Source organism: Poecile atricapillus, chromosome Z (assembly GCF_030490865.1).
Source record: "Poecile atricapillus isolate bPoeAtr1 chromosome Z, bPoeAtr1.hap1, whole genome shotgun sequence".
Classification (NCBI taxonomy): domain Eukaryota; kingdom Metazoa; phylum Chordata; class Aves; order Passeriformes; family Paridae; genus Poecile; species Poecile atricapillus.
Genome location: NC_081289.1, coordinates 107,098,633 through 107,116,843, shown reverse-complemented (window position 1 = coordinate 107,116,843; position 18,211 = coordinate 107,098,633). Strand labels below are relative to the sequence as shown.

At 38.2% G+C, this 18,211-nt stretch overlaps 1 protein-coding gene across 3 annotated transcripts in view; it reads left to right on the top strand.

The window, feature by feature from the left end:
* Positions 1–18,211, top strand: part of AOPEP (aminopeptidase O (putative)) — a 197,412-nt gene that overhangs the window by 113,081 nt on the left and 66,120 nt on the right. For all 3 annotated transcript variants that reach the window (XM_058826407.1, XM_058826405.1, XM_058826406.1), the window contains 2 exons: positions 7,490–7,552; positions 8,185–8,268. In XM_058826407.1, the coding sequence (XP_058682390.1) occupies positions 7,490–7,552; positions 8,185–8,268 (147 nt within the window). The remainder of the gene's footprint in view (positions 1–7,489; positions 7,553–8,184; positions 8,269–18,211) is intronic.

The following is an 18,211-nucleotide window of genomic DNA, read 5'->3' as shown; positions in this document are numbered from 1 at the left end:
ATAAGGATTTTATTGAAAAATTTGCAAAATCGAATTTTGGAACAGCCACAATCAAAGTCAGCGTCAAGCCTGGGGTTGGCGCTGGGTGAACTCCGAACCAGCCTCTATTACACTGGTTCCCCCCGAGTTCACAAACTGTCCTTCGGAGAGCCGAGCTTTATACAGTTTTTCGGCCTGAGGCTATGCAGCTTCAGTGTTTTTGTCCTTCTTGTGTTGTTACATATTCATATTTCTGGGGTCCTGAGGAATTAGGCTAGATCAGGCGTTAATCACTGGGTTCTTGGTAGGCCCATCTTGCCTGGGCAGACCAGTCTTCTCTCTGTGCTTTGTTTGTTCTCTTGCAAATTACTCCTCTTTCTGGGTTCCCAGCAGCAGCTTTTGCAATCCCAAGTCGTTTGTGTTTTATACATGAAAAAAACACTTTATTCCTGGTTTTATACATGTACAATAAAACATGAATTATACCAACATATATTACATATATTATATTAACTCATTAAAATGAGTTAGTTTTAATCAATCCCCTTCTACCAATATGGGGAAATGAATACAAGTAGTTGTTACAAGTGAAAAAGTAATAGTTTACTAAAAAACCGAAATAGGGACAGGTAAAAAAATAATAGTAATAGTTACTAGTTGGATAGTTACAAAGTTGGTGAAATCTCATGGACCCCCCAGCAACAAAGAGAAACTCAAAATGGCAGCATATGCCCTTCCCCAAAAGGGCACCAGGCATGGGCAAGCCCTGTAGGGAAACAGAGGGTAGATGGTGGCTGCCTTCCCCACCCTGGGGTCAGGCAGGGGCTCCACTGGCAAATGCAGCTGGCGGACTGGCAGCGGGGACTCGGCTAGGGTGCGGGACTCGTGTGGGGTGCTGGCTATCCTGTCGGCAGTAGACACTCGCGCCTTTCCGCCTCAGCCAGGCGCTGCTGGTGGGCTGCAGTGGCTACACGGAGCGGGGCACTCTGCTCCTCCGGGCCTGCAGCCAGGTGTTGAAAAATCACTCTGAAACAGTTCTTGATTGTGACATGCAGCCTCTTGAGTTGCTACTGTTGCAAGTAGAGGCAAGAAAAAGCCAGAAGGCAAGCCAAGTGGCCCGAGAGAGGCAAGAGAGAAACTCTGCCTTGGTGTCTTGACTTTTAAAGGTCCTGGGACACCCCTTTCATTCTGTTTGCAGCCCCAGGATCTTATAGACACAGTAATGATTTTTGGGCACAGAGAGGTATGGAATACAGTAACATTTTGGATTATCCAGGACAGAGACATAGCTGCTACATTGCTAACCATGTCCATTGGACTCTAATGATGCCCATTTGCCATTTTACTTCTGAATACTGAATTTTAAATGCTGAATTTTCTGGGCAAGTCCCTTGACCTTGCAAAACTAGCCTTCAGGAGGATTTGGCTTATCTTCTCCCTTTTTTCAAAGGGGAGTGTTTTCCTGTGCTGTGTTGCCCCCATACTGTGATGCCATCACTGTACTGCAAGTGTTCTGGAGCCTCCCCCTGTTCCAGTGCAGTCTGGATCAGTCCATGGCAAATAGTGGGGCTATGTTTCCACCCCTGGGGCAGTCAGTTCCAAGTGCACAGCCCTCCAGCTGAAACCAAAGTGTGGCCTGACTAAACCTCTGCTGCTAAAGGAATGGGAAAAAACACATTAGCTGTCATTAGTGTCAGTGGTGGCACCACTTTGCTGCCTTGGACTCTAGGCTGTACTGAAGTTCCAGCACAGCAGCACTCAGAGGTGGCATGACTTCATTCAGGCCACGACAGTCCACTGTGGGTTTCCATTCTCCATTGACTTACACACTGGCCATACAGGGCTGATAAAGGGTGAGCAAGGCTTGCTGACCACTCCCTGGGTGCCCAGCTCACAAATCCTCTCATGGGTGGGGACCACAGAGTCTCAGCTGGTGCAGTTCTGCTGACAGTGCAGTGATGTGGTAGGGATCAGTACCTGTTGTTCTTCAACCCTCAGCAGTCCCACAGCAAAAGGGTCCTCTGAGAGACCAGGCAAGGTATTCAGCTGTCTAATTTCCTCTGTCTTCACAGTGGCCATCCCAAAAGCCCAGTGATGACCTTTTGGGTCTTTGAAATACCCTCTCCTGAGGTAATCTATGCCAAGGATCCCTGTAGCTTCTGGGCCAGTCACAGAGGGGTGTTTTTGCCATTCATTCCCAGCCAGGCTCACTCCAGCTTCCAGTAAAGTCAGCTGTTGGGATTCCCTTGTCACCCCAGAAATAGAGATGGATTCTACCCCTACTTGTCTTGATGGCATCAGGGTACTTTGTGCTCTGCTGTCATACCCTTGCATGACTGATGTGCCAGGGCATTGGATCCACACAGTCCAATAGATCTGATTGTCCATCTCCTCTACCTGGCTGGAATCAGGGCCCTTCTGGTCATGGCCCACTTCTTGAAAATATAAACTGAGGTCCCCTCAATGCATCCAGAAGTTATATCAGCCCTTCTTTTTTCTCTGAGAGAGGACTTGCCCATTGGAAACTGGAGTGGCATTTATCCTTGAAAAATTACCTGTGGTACCTGTTCTTCACTTCAGCTCACATACCCATGCTGTTAGTGCAGAGGTGGGTTTTCCATCACACTTCCTCATGTCCTCTCTGACGTGATTCAGGTAAAACCACAGGTTTCCTCATGGTTTGTACTCTCTTGAGCTGAGAGGTGCTTGCTACCAATAGCAGAGACTCTGTTCCCATAATAGTGAGGCATGGGACATTTCCTCTCTAACTTACCTGAGACACCCATGTAGTAGTGAGAGCACCTGGTGAAATCAGAGGGGAAAAAAAGAGAACATTTTAGCACACCCTGAAAATACCATATTCTAGATAATATAATCTGATACGTTAATTATTTCTCGTACATGTTATGTAAGATTATTTAGTAATAAGATTTAATAAGCTTATTATTTAGAGATCCCGTGCTCATGTGGTCAGAGATATTTTTCTTTATCAGATTATGAATCTGATCATACAACTAAATAGGTGGCTGCATGAATGGTGACTCATCTGTACCTAGGAACTTTTTTCACAAAGCAGAGTTGCCAATGTGGATATGAAGAAAATATTTGTATAATCACTTTGAAAAAATATTCCTGCTGCAATATATGAAAGCTGTGTTGCAGTGTACTGAAAGTACATCCTCAAAGTTATTTTGAGTTTCAACAGGTTTTTGTCTCTTGGAGGTAGAGATAGTTTCAGGAGGAGCAAGTTTGACTTGAACAGAATTTCTCTGGAGGGATGTTACATTGAAAAGTACCAGACACAGCATGCTGATCTGGAAAGAGCATGTTTATACCAGCACAGCAACTCTCAGAGGAATTACACCATTTAGATGTATGATATCAATATAAATTAGCATTTTTCCTAAAAAAATGGATAATGTCAGAAAAACTTGAGTTTTCGATTCAGTAGATAAAGCTGTATCCATGAAGACTGCACAAAATCAGTTGGAGAACTTGCTGTTCTAACAGGAGTGCATTCTGGGCTAGATTTATTTTCGGTAATTTTTATGTGGTGCTGATATACTGGTTCTTGCAATGTGGATGCATCAGCCATCTTGTCATTTTCAGATGTAGCTGACTGCCTCCTCAGTCTCTCTGTGAAGTCTTGGTAGCAGTAGCAGTATTGAAATCCTTGCAGTTGTTTCCCGGTCAAATGTTTCAAGCCATATTTAATCAGCAAGTGAGCTACCAGATAAAATACCTTTTTGTATTTTCGTTTCCTGAACCTTTTCACAAAAGATTAGAAGACACATTTTTCCTGCTGAAACAATTTTCTGGTCACACAAATTATTCTGAGGGCACATTGTATTCTTAGTTTACAAGTAAGCTAATTTTCTAATTTAAACTATAGTACTTTTTTTCCTCTTATAAATCACCCTTTTAATTCTACTTTAAATTATCCTTTTCTGATGTCACAGTGATGATGGCATTAGCCTGAGGAAGTAGTCTGTGCCATTCTAGCATGGTGGAATGAAACTGATGGGGGGAATCTGTATTTTGTTTTCTGTTCAATGGGAATTGTAGAAAGATACAAAACTGCAATTCTATACTGGTGAAGTTAGCTGTATCTTGTAGGAGAAAATTCCTTCTCTGTGTAGCTACTGGTGTCCATGTAGATATGAATATATAAATGTCAAGGTGTATGTGCGATGTAATATTCAGTAATTGAGATTCTAGAAAGGAGATGTTGGAAAATGACTTGACTGCATTAGTCATCAATTTTCTCTACTTTACAGGAGTTCTTCTGAAGTTCATTTACAGTAAAGATTTTTATTCCTGCATTTTCCATTTTTTTAATTTTTGCCTTCCAGTATCTGAGGACTGTTGAAAAGACAACAAAATGGTATCAATTCAGTGTTCACCTTAGGTGAAGCCACCTTCTTGGTTTATCAGTACTGGTTGTTTCTGCATAAGAGTAGCACAGAGGAGCTGAAGTTACAGGCAACCTATGCAAAGGAAAAGTTAATTTTTATAGTTTTTCACTGAGTTATGAAATACCATTAGTAGCAATCACAGCCAGAACAATTTAAAAATAGTTCCCGTTTCAGTGTAAAATGAAAGTTTTGCTGCAAAAATATTCTCTTGTTTTCTAGGCTGTCTATGATTCTGCATGTTCATTGTGTGCTTGGGATCTGGTGTGACTTGAGTAAGAGCTGGTATAAATCATTGCTTAAGTCCAGGATATTTGGTTTGTATTCACCCAATTCATAGAAAGTGCTACCTCCTCCTCCAATTTTTCAAAATTCAGTTCTATTTAATCCTGATGCTGCAAGAATAAGGGATCCTAATATGACATGTATAACTGCTTATTCCCAATCATAACTGTTGTATAGGACAGATCCGTTAGCAGTCTCTGAAAGATAGTCTTCCTGAGTAAAGATGGACATGCAGGAAGGACTAATCTCTAAATTTCTATTGTGAAGGGATTCAAGTATGGCAGCCAGTGTCATGTGGACAGCAAATAGGATATGGATGGAAGCTAATGCAGTGATTCCCATTTTAAATTTGGTGTGACACCCTTTCATCTGTGTAAGTAAGATTTTCAAGTATGGAGGAGCACAGTAGGCAACAAAACGTTCTTTAAACATCTTTCGTCCCTTTCTTTGCTTTGTTCCCTCCTCTTTCACAGCTCCTCTTTTCTTTCCCTCTTTCTCATCTCTCTCTTCCCTGCTCTCTCCCATTCCCAGCAAAAATTCCTGCTCTGGTTATGAGCTAAATCTTATTGACACATCAATAAACAGAGATAAGAGTTGATTGGTAAGAGACACAGCCAGTGTGCTGTGACCACCACTTGTTAGGCCCACCCTATTTCTGCCACTGCTTTCTGTCTTCTGTGTGCTATCTGTAAGGGCAAGTTGGCTCTTACCTGACACTGCAGTGCTATCATCTTGAGAGTAGGTGAAGTCCAAGTTAGGATGTGCACAGCAGCCAGCACCAGGGAACTTCAGATGTTGGCTCCACAAGGTACATTACCCTAAGTCAGTTAACTGAGATGAATAACAATTCCTCTTGAATTTCCTTCACTGCTGTGCAGCCACTAACAAGGAAACAAGAGCCTCTTCTGAGTTTGAACACACAGTATGTTTGTGTGTTTGAGGATTTTAATCACAAATCAGCCTCAAGATCTGTAGGTCTGAAAACGTCTGTCATAACTTTTTTTCCCCTTATTTTTTTCTAAACATTTTACAGGAAAGGAAGTACTTCAAGGAAGTCCTATAAAGGACTAAAAGTATAAATATGTTTAATTGTTTCTATGGTCCAGTGTTTCCCATAACTACTTCTGTGGGAAAGCACAGTCTAATCTGTTAACTGATCCAAGGAAATACTGTTTAAGTAGTTTGATTAATTTGTGTTTGCCAGTAACATAATTTTTTGTTCATTCCCTTTGAACTATGTTCTGTTCTTTCTTCATTTAAATACACTCAATTCAGGAGTTAATTTGTAGACATTTTCAGAATTAACATTTAGTAGAAAAATCTATTGTGGCTTTACAAAGTAAAAATGTGCTGTTTATACTAGTTTCAAGTAGACCTGTTGTGTGAAATAAGAAACTACAGTAAGATTTTCTTTTGTGGTATCTCAGTTTAAAAAGTTCTTCTTTGTCTAATGCTTAATAGTGATGTTGCTTCTATTTAAAGCATTGAGTTTGATCTTGGCTTTGATCTAAAGCGTTTGATCTTGAAAGAAGGATGTTGTGGCTGTAAAACAAAAATGCTAGGAGATTTTTTTTTTTGCAGGTGATAAAGGGATACTCTGAAGAGTTAATACTTATTGGATCTTTATTTACTTAAATGTCTTTACAAAGTACATCTAATTCTATATATGGAGGGTTTGCTTACACACATGCTTTAATGCTCCCTATTCTTTAGCTAGAGCAGAGATTTCTTTTTGAAGCTTTCACAGAATACAGCAATATATAAGAGTATAAATAATTTTCTAAAGAGTATGAATAATTTCTAAAATACTGACAATACTTTAGTAACATAATTTTAACTATAACAAGTATGATGTACTCTATCCTTTGCTGCCTCTTGTTTTTTAAGTAAAAACACAAAAGCACTTGATAAAATCCTAACTTAGGAATTAATAGTATTTGGATTTTGCATGGTTGACATAAGAAGGGCACAAGAGTACCTGATGAAGTCCCACGCCTGAATTTAATGACCTGCTCACAGCATGTTGTTGAATAAATAAAGCCTTTAGCCAAGGCATCGATAATGGGCTTGTTGTGGTGGGGTATACCTGCAAAGCTGCTTTGGATCTTACTTTTAAGATGCATTTCAGACCCTCCAAGGTAGCTTAGTTGCTGGATTCTGGACGTGAGAGCAAGTACCAAGGCCAGTGCTGTAAGCAGTTGGTGGTGATCATCCTTGAAGTGTCCCCACTAGGCCGTTCCTCTGTCCGTAAAGACCTGTGACAGAGCATGTTCATAGTCAGGGTCTAGAAGAGAGAGCGTATCTCTAATAATGAGGCTGTAAACCGTGACGAGCATGGACGTGGAGGCCATGAATGGCCCTCCCGTCGGCGCGGAGGGAGGGAGCGCGGCTTGGCCCGGGCCGGGCCGTGCTGTGCCCCGCACCTGCGGCGCTAATGTGGCCGGGCCGAGCCGAGCCGAGCTCAGGCGCGGTGCCCTGGCCGGGCCGCCCCGGAGCCGGCGGGCCCTGACGTCTTTAAGGCAGGCTCCTCCTCTCCGCGGAGCTCCGGGGGCCGGGGCGCGGGGGCGGGAGACCCTGAGGAGGTGTTTCATTTCCTACCGAGGGCTGCGGTGTGCCGCTGCCGAGCCCGGGAACGGCCGCATGGCGCGGGACGGAACGGGGCGAGGCGGAAAGGAGCGGGCGCGGCTCCGGGGGCTAGCGGCGGTCGGACCTCGCTTCCCCTGCGCTGCCGCCTCGGGGCCCCGGGGAGCAGAGCGCGTCGCGGATCCTCCGCGGGCGATCCCCCCTCACCGTGCGCTTTCTGCCCTGTGTAGCCTCTGCTGGAGGAGGGAGAGACGTGGAAGGACTGTCAGCTCGTCCAGCAAGTGAGCGGCGAGGTGAGGAGGAAACCTTTCACAGCTGTTACGTTGCGCCCGCTTCTTCCCCTTGCAGACCTGCTTCTGGAGTTTTCTACCTGACACACCATCCCCACCCTGCCACGCTTTTGGTTTAAAAAAGGATTGCTTTTGTATTAAGAATAAAAATATTAGGATGGAGGAAAAAAACCAAAAACGTTAACCACCAAACGTTACTACTTCAGTCGATAATAACAACCACGCCGTCTAAATTTGGCTTTTGTAGTCTGGAACAGTGTTCGAGTGGGTGGCTGGAAATAAATGTCTTACTTGAGATAGAAGTGTAAGGGATAAAGCGCAGAGGTTTTTTCATACTGCAATGATAACTTCCCATTTTGCAACCTGGTCTAACATCAAAATGTTCTTTGTGAAAAAGCACTTAAACCGAAAGCTCTAAGATGAAGAACATCACCTCACACTTTGATCATGTACAAGTAAAAACCAGATTACCTTAGACCACATCACTTTAGAGAGGAAAAGTGCTTTTTTCTTCCCAGTGAAGAAAGTTGTCTTGAGACTTTATAGTTTTTTACTAATGCTGAGTAACAGCATTAGTAAAAGTACAGTGGGGTTGCATCTTCTACCTAAAAAATCACCATGATTTTGAACTCCAGGTCACAAAATGGATTCAGACAAACCGGAGGATCAGAAAAAGCAGCAAAAAGAAAATGAAGCAGGATGAAGTTGTTTTCCAGCAGGTAAGCAATCATGATGTCAGTTTGTGTATGGGACAAAGGGCAGAAGATCCAAAATGCTTTCTGATTATGTCTTCTTAAGCTTAGTAGAGATGTTATTTAGTGTCTTCAACAAGATAATAGTAAATGGATGTTACAGATAAAGTTTCAGAGTCAGTATGTAGATACAGTGGCAAGAAATTAATAACCTTTTTAGACCTCTGTATTCAGGAGACAAAATTTTCATGTATTTGTATTTAACTGGGACATTCTCAGAAAGAATGAGAAGGATGCTTTCATCAGAGAAATATAGCCCTTGAGAGCTTTTGACAGGACCTGAAGCACTTTTTTCAGATACTAGTAGGTGAGAGACAGTTTTCATGGTAGATATTGGAACAATAATATATGTGATGTGCTTGTTGAAAGAAAATATTTGGACTATGTTGTTGACTCTTCTTTCAGAGTGTGAATTCAGAAATTATCTGTCTGTAGTATAGATTTCAGTTAATGAAAATGTGATGATTATTTTAAAAATTACTACAGAAGATTTAAAAACCTGAATACAACCAAATTTAAACTGGTTTTAAACCAGTGAATTTTGATTAATCTATTGTGAAAGACCTGTTCTATAAGGTTGCGTTGACCATTTAAATTGCAATGTAGAGAGGTAAGTTGTTAACTGATACTAAATAGCTTTGTTCTGTCTCTCGAGGGAAGAAAAAAGGTGAATAAAGATGCACTTCCAAATGCATTATTAGAACTGTGATTTTTTTTTGCTTGCTTTGGTTTTGAAAACAAATTTATTATTGTATTTTAAAGCTCTTGTTACCTTTAAAGCATTAAAAGAGTAGTGTGTTGGTTTGCAGTTTAAACAGTGCTTCTAAAATGCATCATGAATCATTGCTGTTTCTGTAGCCAAATTCTTGATAGAATGACTGCCAGCTCCTGGGATATGTTGCCTCAGTATGGGCATTGCAAGTATATGACAAATGTCCACAAAGTACATTGTTGTGGGTGGATGATTTACCAGCTCCATGCTTAGCTAAAAATTGCCAAATAGCATCCTTTAATTCACGACTTTTCTTTTGTAACTGGAATACGTAATTTAGGAAAGATGTTCTCTGTTGTTGTGCTCTAGAATGGTGTGATCTAAATAGAGATGGTATAAACTGTTTCAACAGGTAATTTCATTTCTGTTCATATATCTGTATGTGAATGTTTGTTTGTGTGAATGTGTAGCATTTGATTTGTATTTGATTGTAGCATTTGCTATCATTTTATGCTAAGATGAAGAAGATTTTTGTAAGATAAAAATTGTATTGCCTTGGGAATTTGTGAGCAAAATGCATTGATGGTACAAATAACCCTAGTACAAACCAGACTGCATGCATTTTGAAGCACTTTTTAAATGGTGCAAAGTAGATCCTCTGTTACACCTTGAACAGCAGGTTTAAAAGTGCTTTATGCTATTACACCAAGCGTACTCTCTTTTTATAGGAAAAAATTTCATTAGTGCAAAATCCCTTTGTACTGATAAAACTCATTTTCTGCTGAGGATGTTGTTCTCCAAGTCTTCCACAGTTTGTGAGAGAGAAGTTCAGCATGTACCTTGCAGTGATAGAAATGCAAAACCTGATGTGTAAACATAAGATATACTCGTTGTTTCAAACGGTAATTCTAGAGCAAGGTCTGTGAGTAGACATATGAATTAAAATTGAAGGCAAGCATAACCATTGTATTCTAATATCTATAATTAATTCATGGAGATCCAGGACAGATTCACAGCACTGCATTTGCAAGGTACTTAACCGCATGGGAGGGAAGAGGTATAGCAATAATCTTATATTTGATAGTAAATATAGCAATAATCTTATATTTGATAGTAAACCACTAACTATTCACTGAGATTGGAATTTATGTTGCCTAGAAGTTTGACTGTGGCAATGGTGACATTTTCAGCAATGTTACAGATAAGAGAATAGAGGAGGAAAAGAGTGAGGGACCTCCCTGATGCTAGCACAGCTTTATTATTTGGTTTCAGAGTTGGTTGCACTAGGTTTCCAGCCTTGACTTACCAGTGCAATTCCTACTCAGTGTAGGTGGTGCTAACCTCTGTTGCATGGGAATTACTGAATTATTATTGAAGTTGTGTCTGCTTATAGAAGAAATAGCAATGTACAGAAGTTAAAATGGCATTATAAAAAAGTTAAAGTATCTTCAGAAATAAGCAAGAGAACAAGAAAGAGAAAAGCATGTAATGGAAAAGTAAGGCTACCTTGAAGATAGCAGAGAAATAGAAATAAAGGTGTGGAGTGAGAAGTGGGAGGTGAGAAGGCAAGCAATAATAAGCACAAAAGTCAGAGAGTTGGTAGCAGCTCATATTACGACTGTGATTAAAATAAGGATGCTAATGTATTTTGCTACAGCTATAAAACTGAGCTTTGCTTTGATCTTGCTTATCCTTTCAAAACAAGCACCAGCTTATTAAATATAGCTTCTAAATTTTCAAAACAAGCACTAACTTTTTATGTGTAGCTTCTAAACTTCCATCTGCCTGTGCTGTCGGACTTTCCTCTAACCTTTCATGTGCCTGTGCTGTCCAGTTTTCCTCTATTATTCTTCTTCTTTGTGATAGGAAATCCTATTTCTAATACAAGATGGATGACTTTGCTGTACTGAGTCACTGCCAAATCAAAGCAGCTGCGTCCAAGTACAGAATCTAGGACAGAAAGATAACTGTATGGAATAAGTGAAACAGAATGGTGAAGGGAATATTGCTGACAGCTGCCGAGGAATTGCTTATCGAAAAAAGTTGCCTTCTGAATAGTTAAGTTTATAGAAGCTGACTTTACATACACTTACATGTATTTAAATAACATTTGCGGATACTGTGTGCTGGATAAAACTATGTTGCTGTTGTGTTACATGTGCTCAAGAGTGGGGAAGCTTGTGTAGAAAGGTGTGGTGCTGCTTTCCAGAGTGGATCCACACGGTGGATTACAGCAGTGGAACAGAATCAATGTGTGAGAAAGACTTCTAGCCGAACAGCTGAGGGTTCTCATACTTTAACTCTTATTTATTTAGGGTTTTTGTTTGTTTGTTTTTAAGCTTTTTAAAATTTCTAACCTTTTTGCTCTTTTATCTCTGAAACTCCTTGTATTTTCTTAACACCTTTTATGCTAACTTTTTCTTTCCTACTTCTTTTTCATACCTCATGTCTCTCACTGTCTTCTTTTGACTCTTTTGGTTACCTTCAGTACTGTTCATTCCTTTCTATTACTTTCAGTCTCTCTATCTGTTTGAAAGAAATAAAAAATCAAGTTGAAAAATTGAAAAAAAAGTTACCTTTTGTTCACCATGTTTTCTGCTTATAATTTTCTGTAGCTACTCTTCTTGCAATATGTGTACACATACACAAATTTAAACACATTCACTTTTTGCATTTCTACTTTTGTCCTCCTTTCTGTTCTTGTTTTCTACTTTTTAGTCCTCATTTAATGTTATGCTCTTCATGTTGTCATGTATCTAGTCAGCACATTTAGCAGTCAATAGGTGTATCAATACAGAATGCCGTTAGTATGTGAAATTTAGAGAAGGTGTAACATAGTTGGTAAGAGTTACTTGGTTAAAATAAGCGTTGTTTTATAATGAAGAGTATAATAGAACTGTTAGATGGTGTTGTGATGATGATGATGATGTTTAATAGCTGACTGTGTCTACTTGAAAAAAAGATTCCATTAGCCTATCTGTGTTAGGCAGAAGAAAATTATCTTCTAGTCAGACTAGTGGAATTGTGGTGTGTGATCTGTATCTGCTGTGGAGAAACATCTTTTCATTTTGAGACTAATTCACTTTTACATGACGTTCTGTGTCAAAACATAAAAGCTGATTTGAAAATATTCCAGTGTTATAAAATGTATCATCAGATGAGATAAAAAGGATACACAGGATTTAGGAAAAACATTGAAATAGGCATGCATATATATTCACACTAGATAAGGAACATGTTTCCTGCATATGATCAAAATTGCATTTAACTGTTTCAGTTTTTGTTTGAGTGTATACTGAAACTTTGGGGAGTGATTCAACTTTTCCAGAAAAATTTCTGCTGCTTTCTCAGAAACACTGTTTTCTTGTGTTTAAAATTTGTCTGCTAACCACTAGCAATGTGACTTTGATTTTTTTCCTATTGGTTGTTGCTATTGATTCATTGTGTCACTCCAGAGATTTACAATTGTCAGTATTTGAGCTCTGTTAATAACTTGAGCAAAAATTACTTCATTGATATAGCTTTTAAGTTTCTAATAAAAAAATAAAAAACCCAAATCAGTTGTGGGTGATGCTAATGCTAAATGCTGTCTTTGCCCTTTAATAATGAATTCACTGCCAAAAGTGAAACACAAGAAACAAATCTTGTAATTCTCTAAAATGAGTTGTCTTGTTATACTGCAAGTAGAAAATATTTCAGAGTTGCATAAAAAATACTGATAAAGTACATGTAGTATTAGAGAGCTGTTATTTAACTAGGATATTTATTCAGGATGGTGTGCTTCTGCTGATTCAGGTAACAACTATTAACATATAATGCATAAAAATTACATTAAATCTTTAATTGGCATGTATTTTTTGTTTGTCAAAATGAGTATTTTTATTTGAATCTACCAAACTAAAGATCAAAACAAGGATCAAATTTGAAATAATCTGTTGAGTTTGTGCAGTACTTAACAGCTAAAAGAAACATGGCAAGAAGTCCTAAACTGTTATTCAGTGATGTTTGAGTGGTGTTATTTGCTGTACCAAATTCTGTTAATTTCACAGAACTTTCTAAGAACCCTGTAAACTGGCCTTCACTGATTACAGAATACATTAAATTCCTTTCTCATTCAGAAATTTGAATGGAAATTTTTTCCCAGTTCAAGTACAAGATCTGCCATAAATGTTGTTAAGCTGTCTGGGAAATAGACACTGTCATTTAAAAGCTTTTTTTATGAGTACATAAGAATATAATTTCAGGCCATTGGAATAAAGTAATTTTAGTATTTAGCTCCATCCTCAAAAGAGTATTTGTGAATTGTTTGGAAACTTTTTAATTGTGCTGTTCTAAAGAGCTGTTGTTTTTTAGGATAGTGCTGCTTCAGAATTCACCTAAGAAACATTTAATAGAATAAGAAAATACTGTGTCTGTGTGTAAAAGAAAAAAAAAAAAAACAACAAAACAACAAAATGAAACAAGAGTGAAATTTTTGGTTTGGTAATTTATTTATTTTTTTTTAATAGTCCACTTCTGACCGCATCAGCTGGATCTTATTTCCAGTAGTAGTATGCCAGGATCATAGTTTTCTTTTTAATGGCACCCAAGCTCTCTTAGCAAGGAATTGTTGTATCCATTTCATATGGAGCCTCCCAGATAGATATTAAGTTGTTAAAGAGTGAATGTTCTCATTACACCACATTAAGGCCACATTTTTAGATCAATCAAGCAACTTATCACCATGCATATGCTAATGCTTCTGCTCCCTTTCTGACTCTGAGATGACCATCTCTAAATTAGAAGATCTCATGCCAGCATGGCTATGTATTGAAATGGTTTAAAGTTTGCAGATATTTACATCACTGTTAATTATAATTGTCCAAGCAAGCAACTGTCCTGTGCAATTGTAGATTAAAGTCACTTTGTTGTAAAAGACAAGGTTTGTCCAGAAAGGCAGAAAAAGGCAGATTTAGTTAGAGGGGTTTGTTGCTTTTGATTTGTAGGAAGATTTAGTTACACATTTGTGATGGAGCACTGTTTGGCTGTCAGTCTCACTGGAGGCATTTTAAGGTGATGTTTGTGTATGTTATTATGTGATGCTATCTTGAACTACATTACTGGGATTGACTACTGCCACTAACTTGTTCAGTCTGCTGTTGACTATCTTATTTTTGGTGGTTGAAACATGATGATTCATACCTTAGCTTAATAAAAATAAGTTTTGTCTTTAATAAAACAGGAAATGGAAAATGTGAGAACAGTTTTACTCTTTCCAAAATATAAAGAAAAACCAAAAAGCATTTGATTATTTTTAATACTTCTCAAGTCTTTGCCCCCACCAGTGTTTACACAGTGAATTCTGAGTGGTGATATAGTGAGTTCTGGGAGCAGAAAGAAGTCTATCCCTCTCTGGGCATTTGCAACTGGAGCAGCATACCACATTTGGAAAAAAGTAGTGCACTGCATTCAAACACTCCATAAGTTTTTTCCTACAGAGTTTTCCTATGGATTTTTTTATTAGCTGAGAATATACGCTTGTGCATGCCAGCTGAATAATCTACTTGATTTAAATGTCCCCAGGTTCTTCTTGACTGTATTACTATAATGACTCCTAAGTAGGTTTGTTGGTCTGCTGGCTCGAATGTGTGCTTTATTTCAGTTTTACATGTGTTTTATTTCAGTCTTATATTTATTACACATTGTCAGAAATAGGCTTAACTATTTTTTGATGATCGGTCTTAGCTATTGTCCTCATTGTGTATCTATTTTCAGTTTGGATTATGTTCACATGCTATATAGTAAAAGCACATGTGTAGTAGTCTGTAAGTGCAGACATTTTTTGAAGAAATGTGCGGGTCCAGAAGGTAAGGCTAGGCCTTTTGCAAAGCCTGGTAAAAAGGTTTTGGTAGTTCTCAATCTGTTTTTTCATGGCCACAGTACTAAAAGTAATCATGGGTACAACTTAAAATACTGTCACTCGCTCCCCACCCAGAGTCCCCTAAGAAGCTCTTTTAGAGCAGGAAGGTAGCTTACAGTTGAAAGCAAATGCATTCTTTGTTGCTTTAACTAAATGGACAGGATTAAATTCTAAAACGTGTGTAAATTGTATCATACTCATTTGGTCTGTGCTGCATGTATTTTCTTGTGCTACTTTTTGTGTGGGCACAATCAAGTTAACTGATCACAATTGTCTAACTCACCACATCAGATGCTTCATGTGCAGGTTTTTTGAAACCTATGCCAGCATTTGAAATTAGACTACTTCCTAACATTACTCTGTGTGTGTGTGTATATACATATATACTTAAATTTCCATAGTTTTGATTAAAAAATTATTACCAGTGACAATTTGCTTAATTAACTACAAGGTTGTTTTTTTTTTTGTCCTGTGCTGGCGATCTTAATGATTTTTTAAGAAAAGCTTTTATTTTTATCTGGAAAAATTGCTGATGAAAAGAAAGGCTGGGCAATTACATTGCTCTGGATATATTTTTCGCTTTTCTGTTTTAAATTTAGGCATCTATTGGGCATTTTTAATTAAAGTTATTAGACCTCTACATTGACCATGTTCGTTTAAGTGATGCTGTGGGGAAAGCCCACGAAAAAGTGATGGAGATGTGTGAACTCCATCATTTTTGGTAATCTTAGCAGATGTGTAAGGAGGAAGATGATATTACTGTCCCAACCACAGGAACCATTTTCTTGCCACTTTGACTCTGTGAGATGGTTTGGTCATGAGACACAAGTTCCTTGCTGAAATTGGATTTCATTACTCTTGCTTCTTAAAAAATGTTATGTTTTGAGTTTATGAACTATATTCTGTGTATTCTTCAGGCTACATACCCTAAATCAGCTGGACATCATGTCATGAATTTATTTAGCAGTTGTTTATTTCTTCACTCACACCTGAAATACCTGAGAAAAAAAGGGTCTTAGGACTTAGCATGGAACACTGATGAGGGTTGCGTGTTCTCTCATCTACATTGCACAAGAACATGAAATACAGCAAGGGAGTATTAAATGTTTCCATGCTCAAGCTCCTGTTTATTTCAAAGAAAAAATGACATGTGTAGTGCCAGTTATGCAGTAACTGTAGTTGTCTTGTTTTTGTTTAACTTGATTTCTCTGTCTTGGCTGTACTTCTGAGAAACATGGTAAAGCTATTAATATATTAAAATGCTTTGCTGAACCAGGCCTTAGTCATTCATCCTCAGGATTTACTTTCCAAGTAATCACTTCCTCATTGAAGAGGAGATTTGCTTTCTCCTAATATTGCCCTGAGAATTTTTTACTGGGAGATATATGTCAATATTCTAAAATGTATCTATTTATTTTTATATCTAAGTCTTACGGCGTAGATGACACCTTTGGGAGAGGGCAGATAATGTTTGAGGGACAATAACTGTGGAATCAATTTGTAGAAAGCTCAGTTTCCTTTTACGTCCTGCAATTTCCTCACTCCTCTTTTGTCTGTTAAAGAGAGACTGCTTATTAAAGCAACAGTAGGTTCCCTTCTGAGTGTATGCCAGCTCATACTGGATGGAACTGTTAGTTTACCACCCAATTTTACCTTTATTGTGGCTTGAAAAATGTGGTCTATTTCTTCACAGCAAATTTTAGCCTGAGTAAACCTGCTAGATTTTCAAATGCTTCCAGAAGGAAGTAAAAAAAAAATTGAATTTTATCTGTGGAATACAAGCAACACATGTGTTCATACTTAGGACAAGTGATTGCATGGGGGGTTTGGGAAGCCAATGAGAGTGATTTCAGCTTACCTGATTTTATAGATGGGAATATGTGAAAGAAAGGTGCATTTTTAATCTCTTCACGGTTAATATAATTAATATACCATACTTTTGTTTTAATATCCCTCCCCTTATTTTGTAACATCTGTAATATTTTTAAAGGAATTAAACATTTGCTCTTATTGAAAAACTACTATGCTTATTTATAAATACAGGAGAGGAGATGTAACTGACAACAAAATGCTTGTCTGTAGTATATCCATTGCTCCCAATTTTACAGCAGCTCAGAGTTGCATAAAAGAAGCTGAGAAATTTGAGATACTTCAGAAGATACTACCTAGTAGTGTGAAAATACAGTTTTTATGCAATTCAGTGTTTACAAAATATCTTCTACTAAACAAGTGCCAAGTACTTTTTATATAAGGACCTCATTACCATTGTGTGAGATACCTCAAAAACACGTAATATCTCTTAAAATTTTCTGTCATTCAAAACTGAGATAAAAACGTTTATCTTGATTTTACAGATCATAATCCAAAGCATGGAGATAATATCTGCTTGTCTGCAGATACCTAAGAAAGTTGGGCATGGCAAGGAGATGAAGTCAAGTTTTGTGGCCCAACGCAAACCTTAACACGAGGGCTGTGCGTATTATAGATAAGAATTGAGTCACACATTCTTCCATGAAGCAGTTAGTCCTCTGCACCAAAATGCATACAGGTTGATGATATTTTAACCTGCAGCATTGATCAGAACAGAACACAAAACAGGTCAGTCACACCTAGGGCTGTGGCTTCACTTCCCCAGTACTATGAAAGTTCCAGTGCGTATAGCAGTGTAATTGAAACGATGATCTTGAGCATGGGAGGATTCATCTTATCAGTATTTATATTGTAACAGAACATAATTTCTATTAATGAATTTCAGCTATAGTGAGTTTAGATTATAAGTATCAATATAGGTGTTGGCTTTGAGTCTATTTTAAATACTAATAATTTTATGGACAACTATTTACCTTTTTTCTCTTTGCTTGAATGTGTTATGCATCCTGTAATCTTTAATGCAAAGAGAGAATGAAATAATTAATAAAAGCATGCTAAATCATGTTTTTTTTCAGTGCAAAAAATTTTGATTATAAAATTTCAAGCATAGTGTGGTAAGATGTTGAAGGGCACAATAGCAGCCAGAATTTTGCCTGTATGTTGTGTCTTCACAGCATAGAAAGAGGTATGATGGCAAGTCTGTTCCTGTTTTATTAACTTGGAGGTAGTACAGAGTTGGAACTTATGATAAAGAAAGTAGCATGCATAACCCTTTGCTACAGAAGTCTATTTATTCTAGCAATATGTGTTTCTTCACAACTGAACGTGAGACAGAAATGCAGAGTTAAGTGTCTTGTGTGAATGTCTTGTGTAGCTATTCAGCCTTCTGGTATAAAGTGGCACATGAGTAAAAATTTAACAAGTTATAT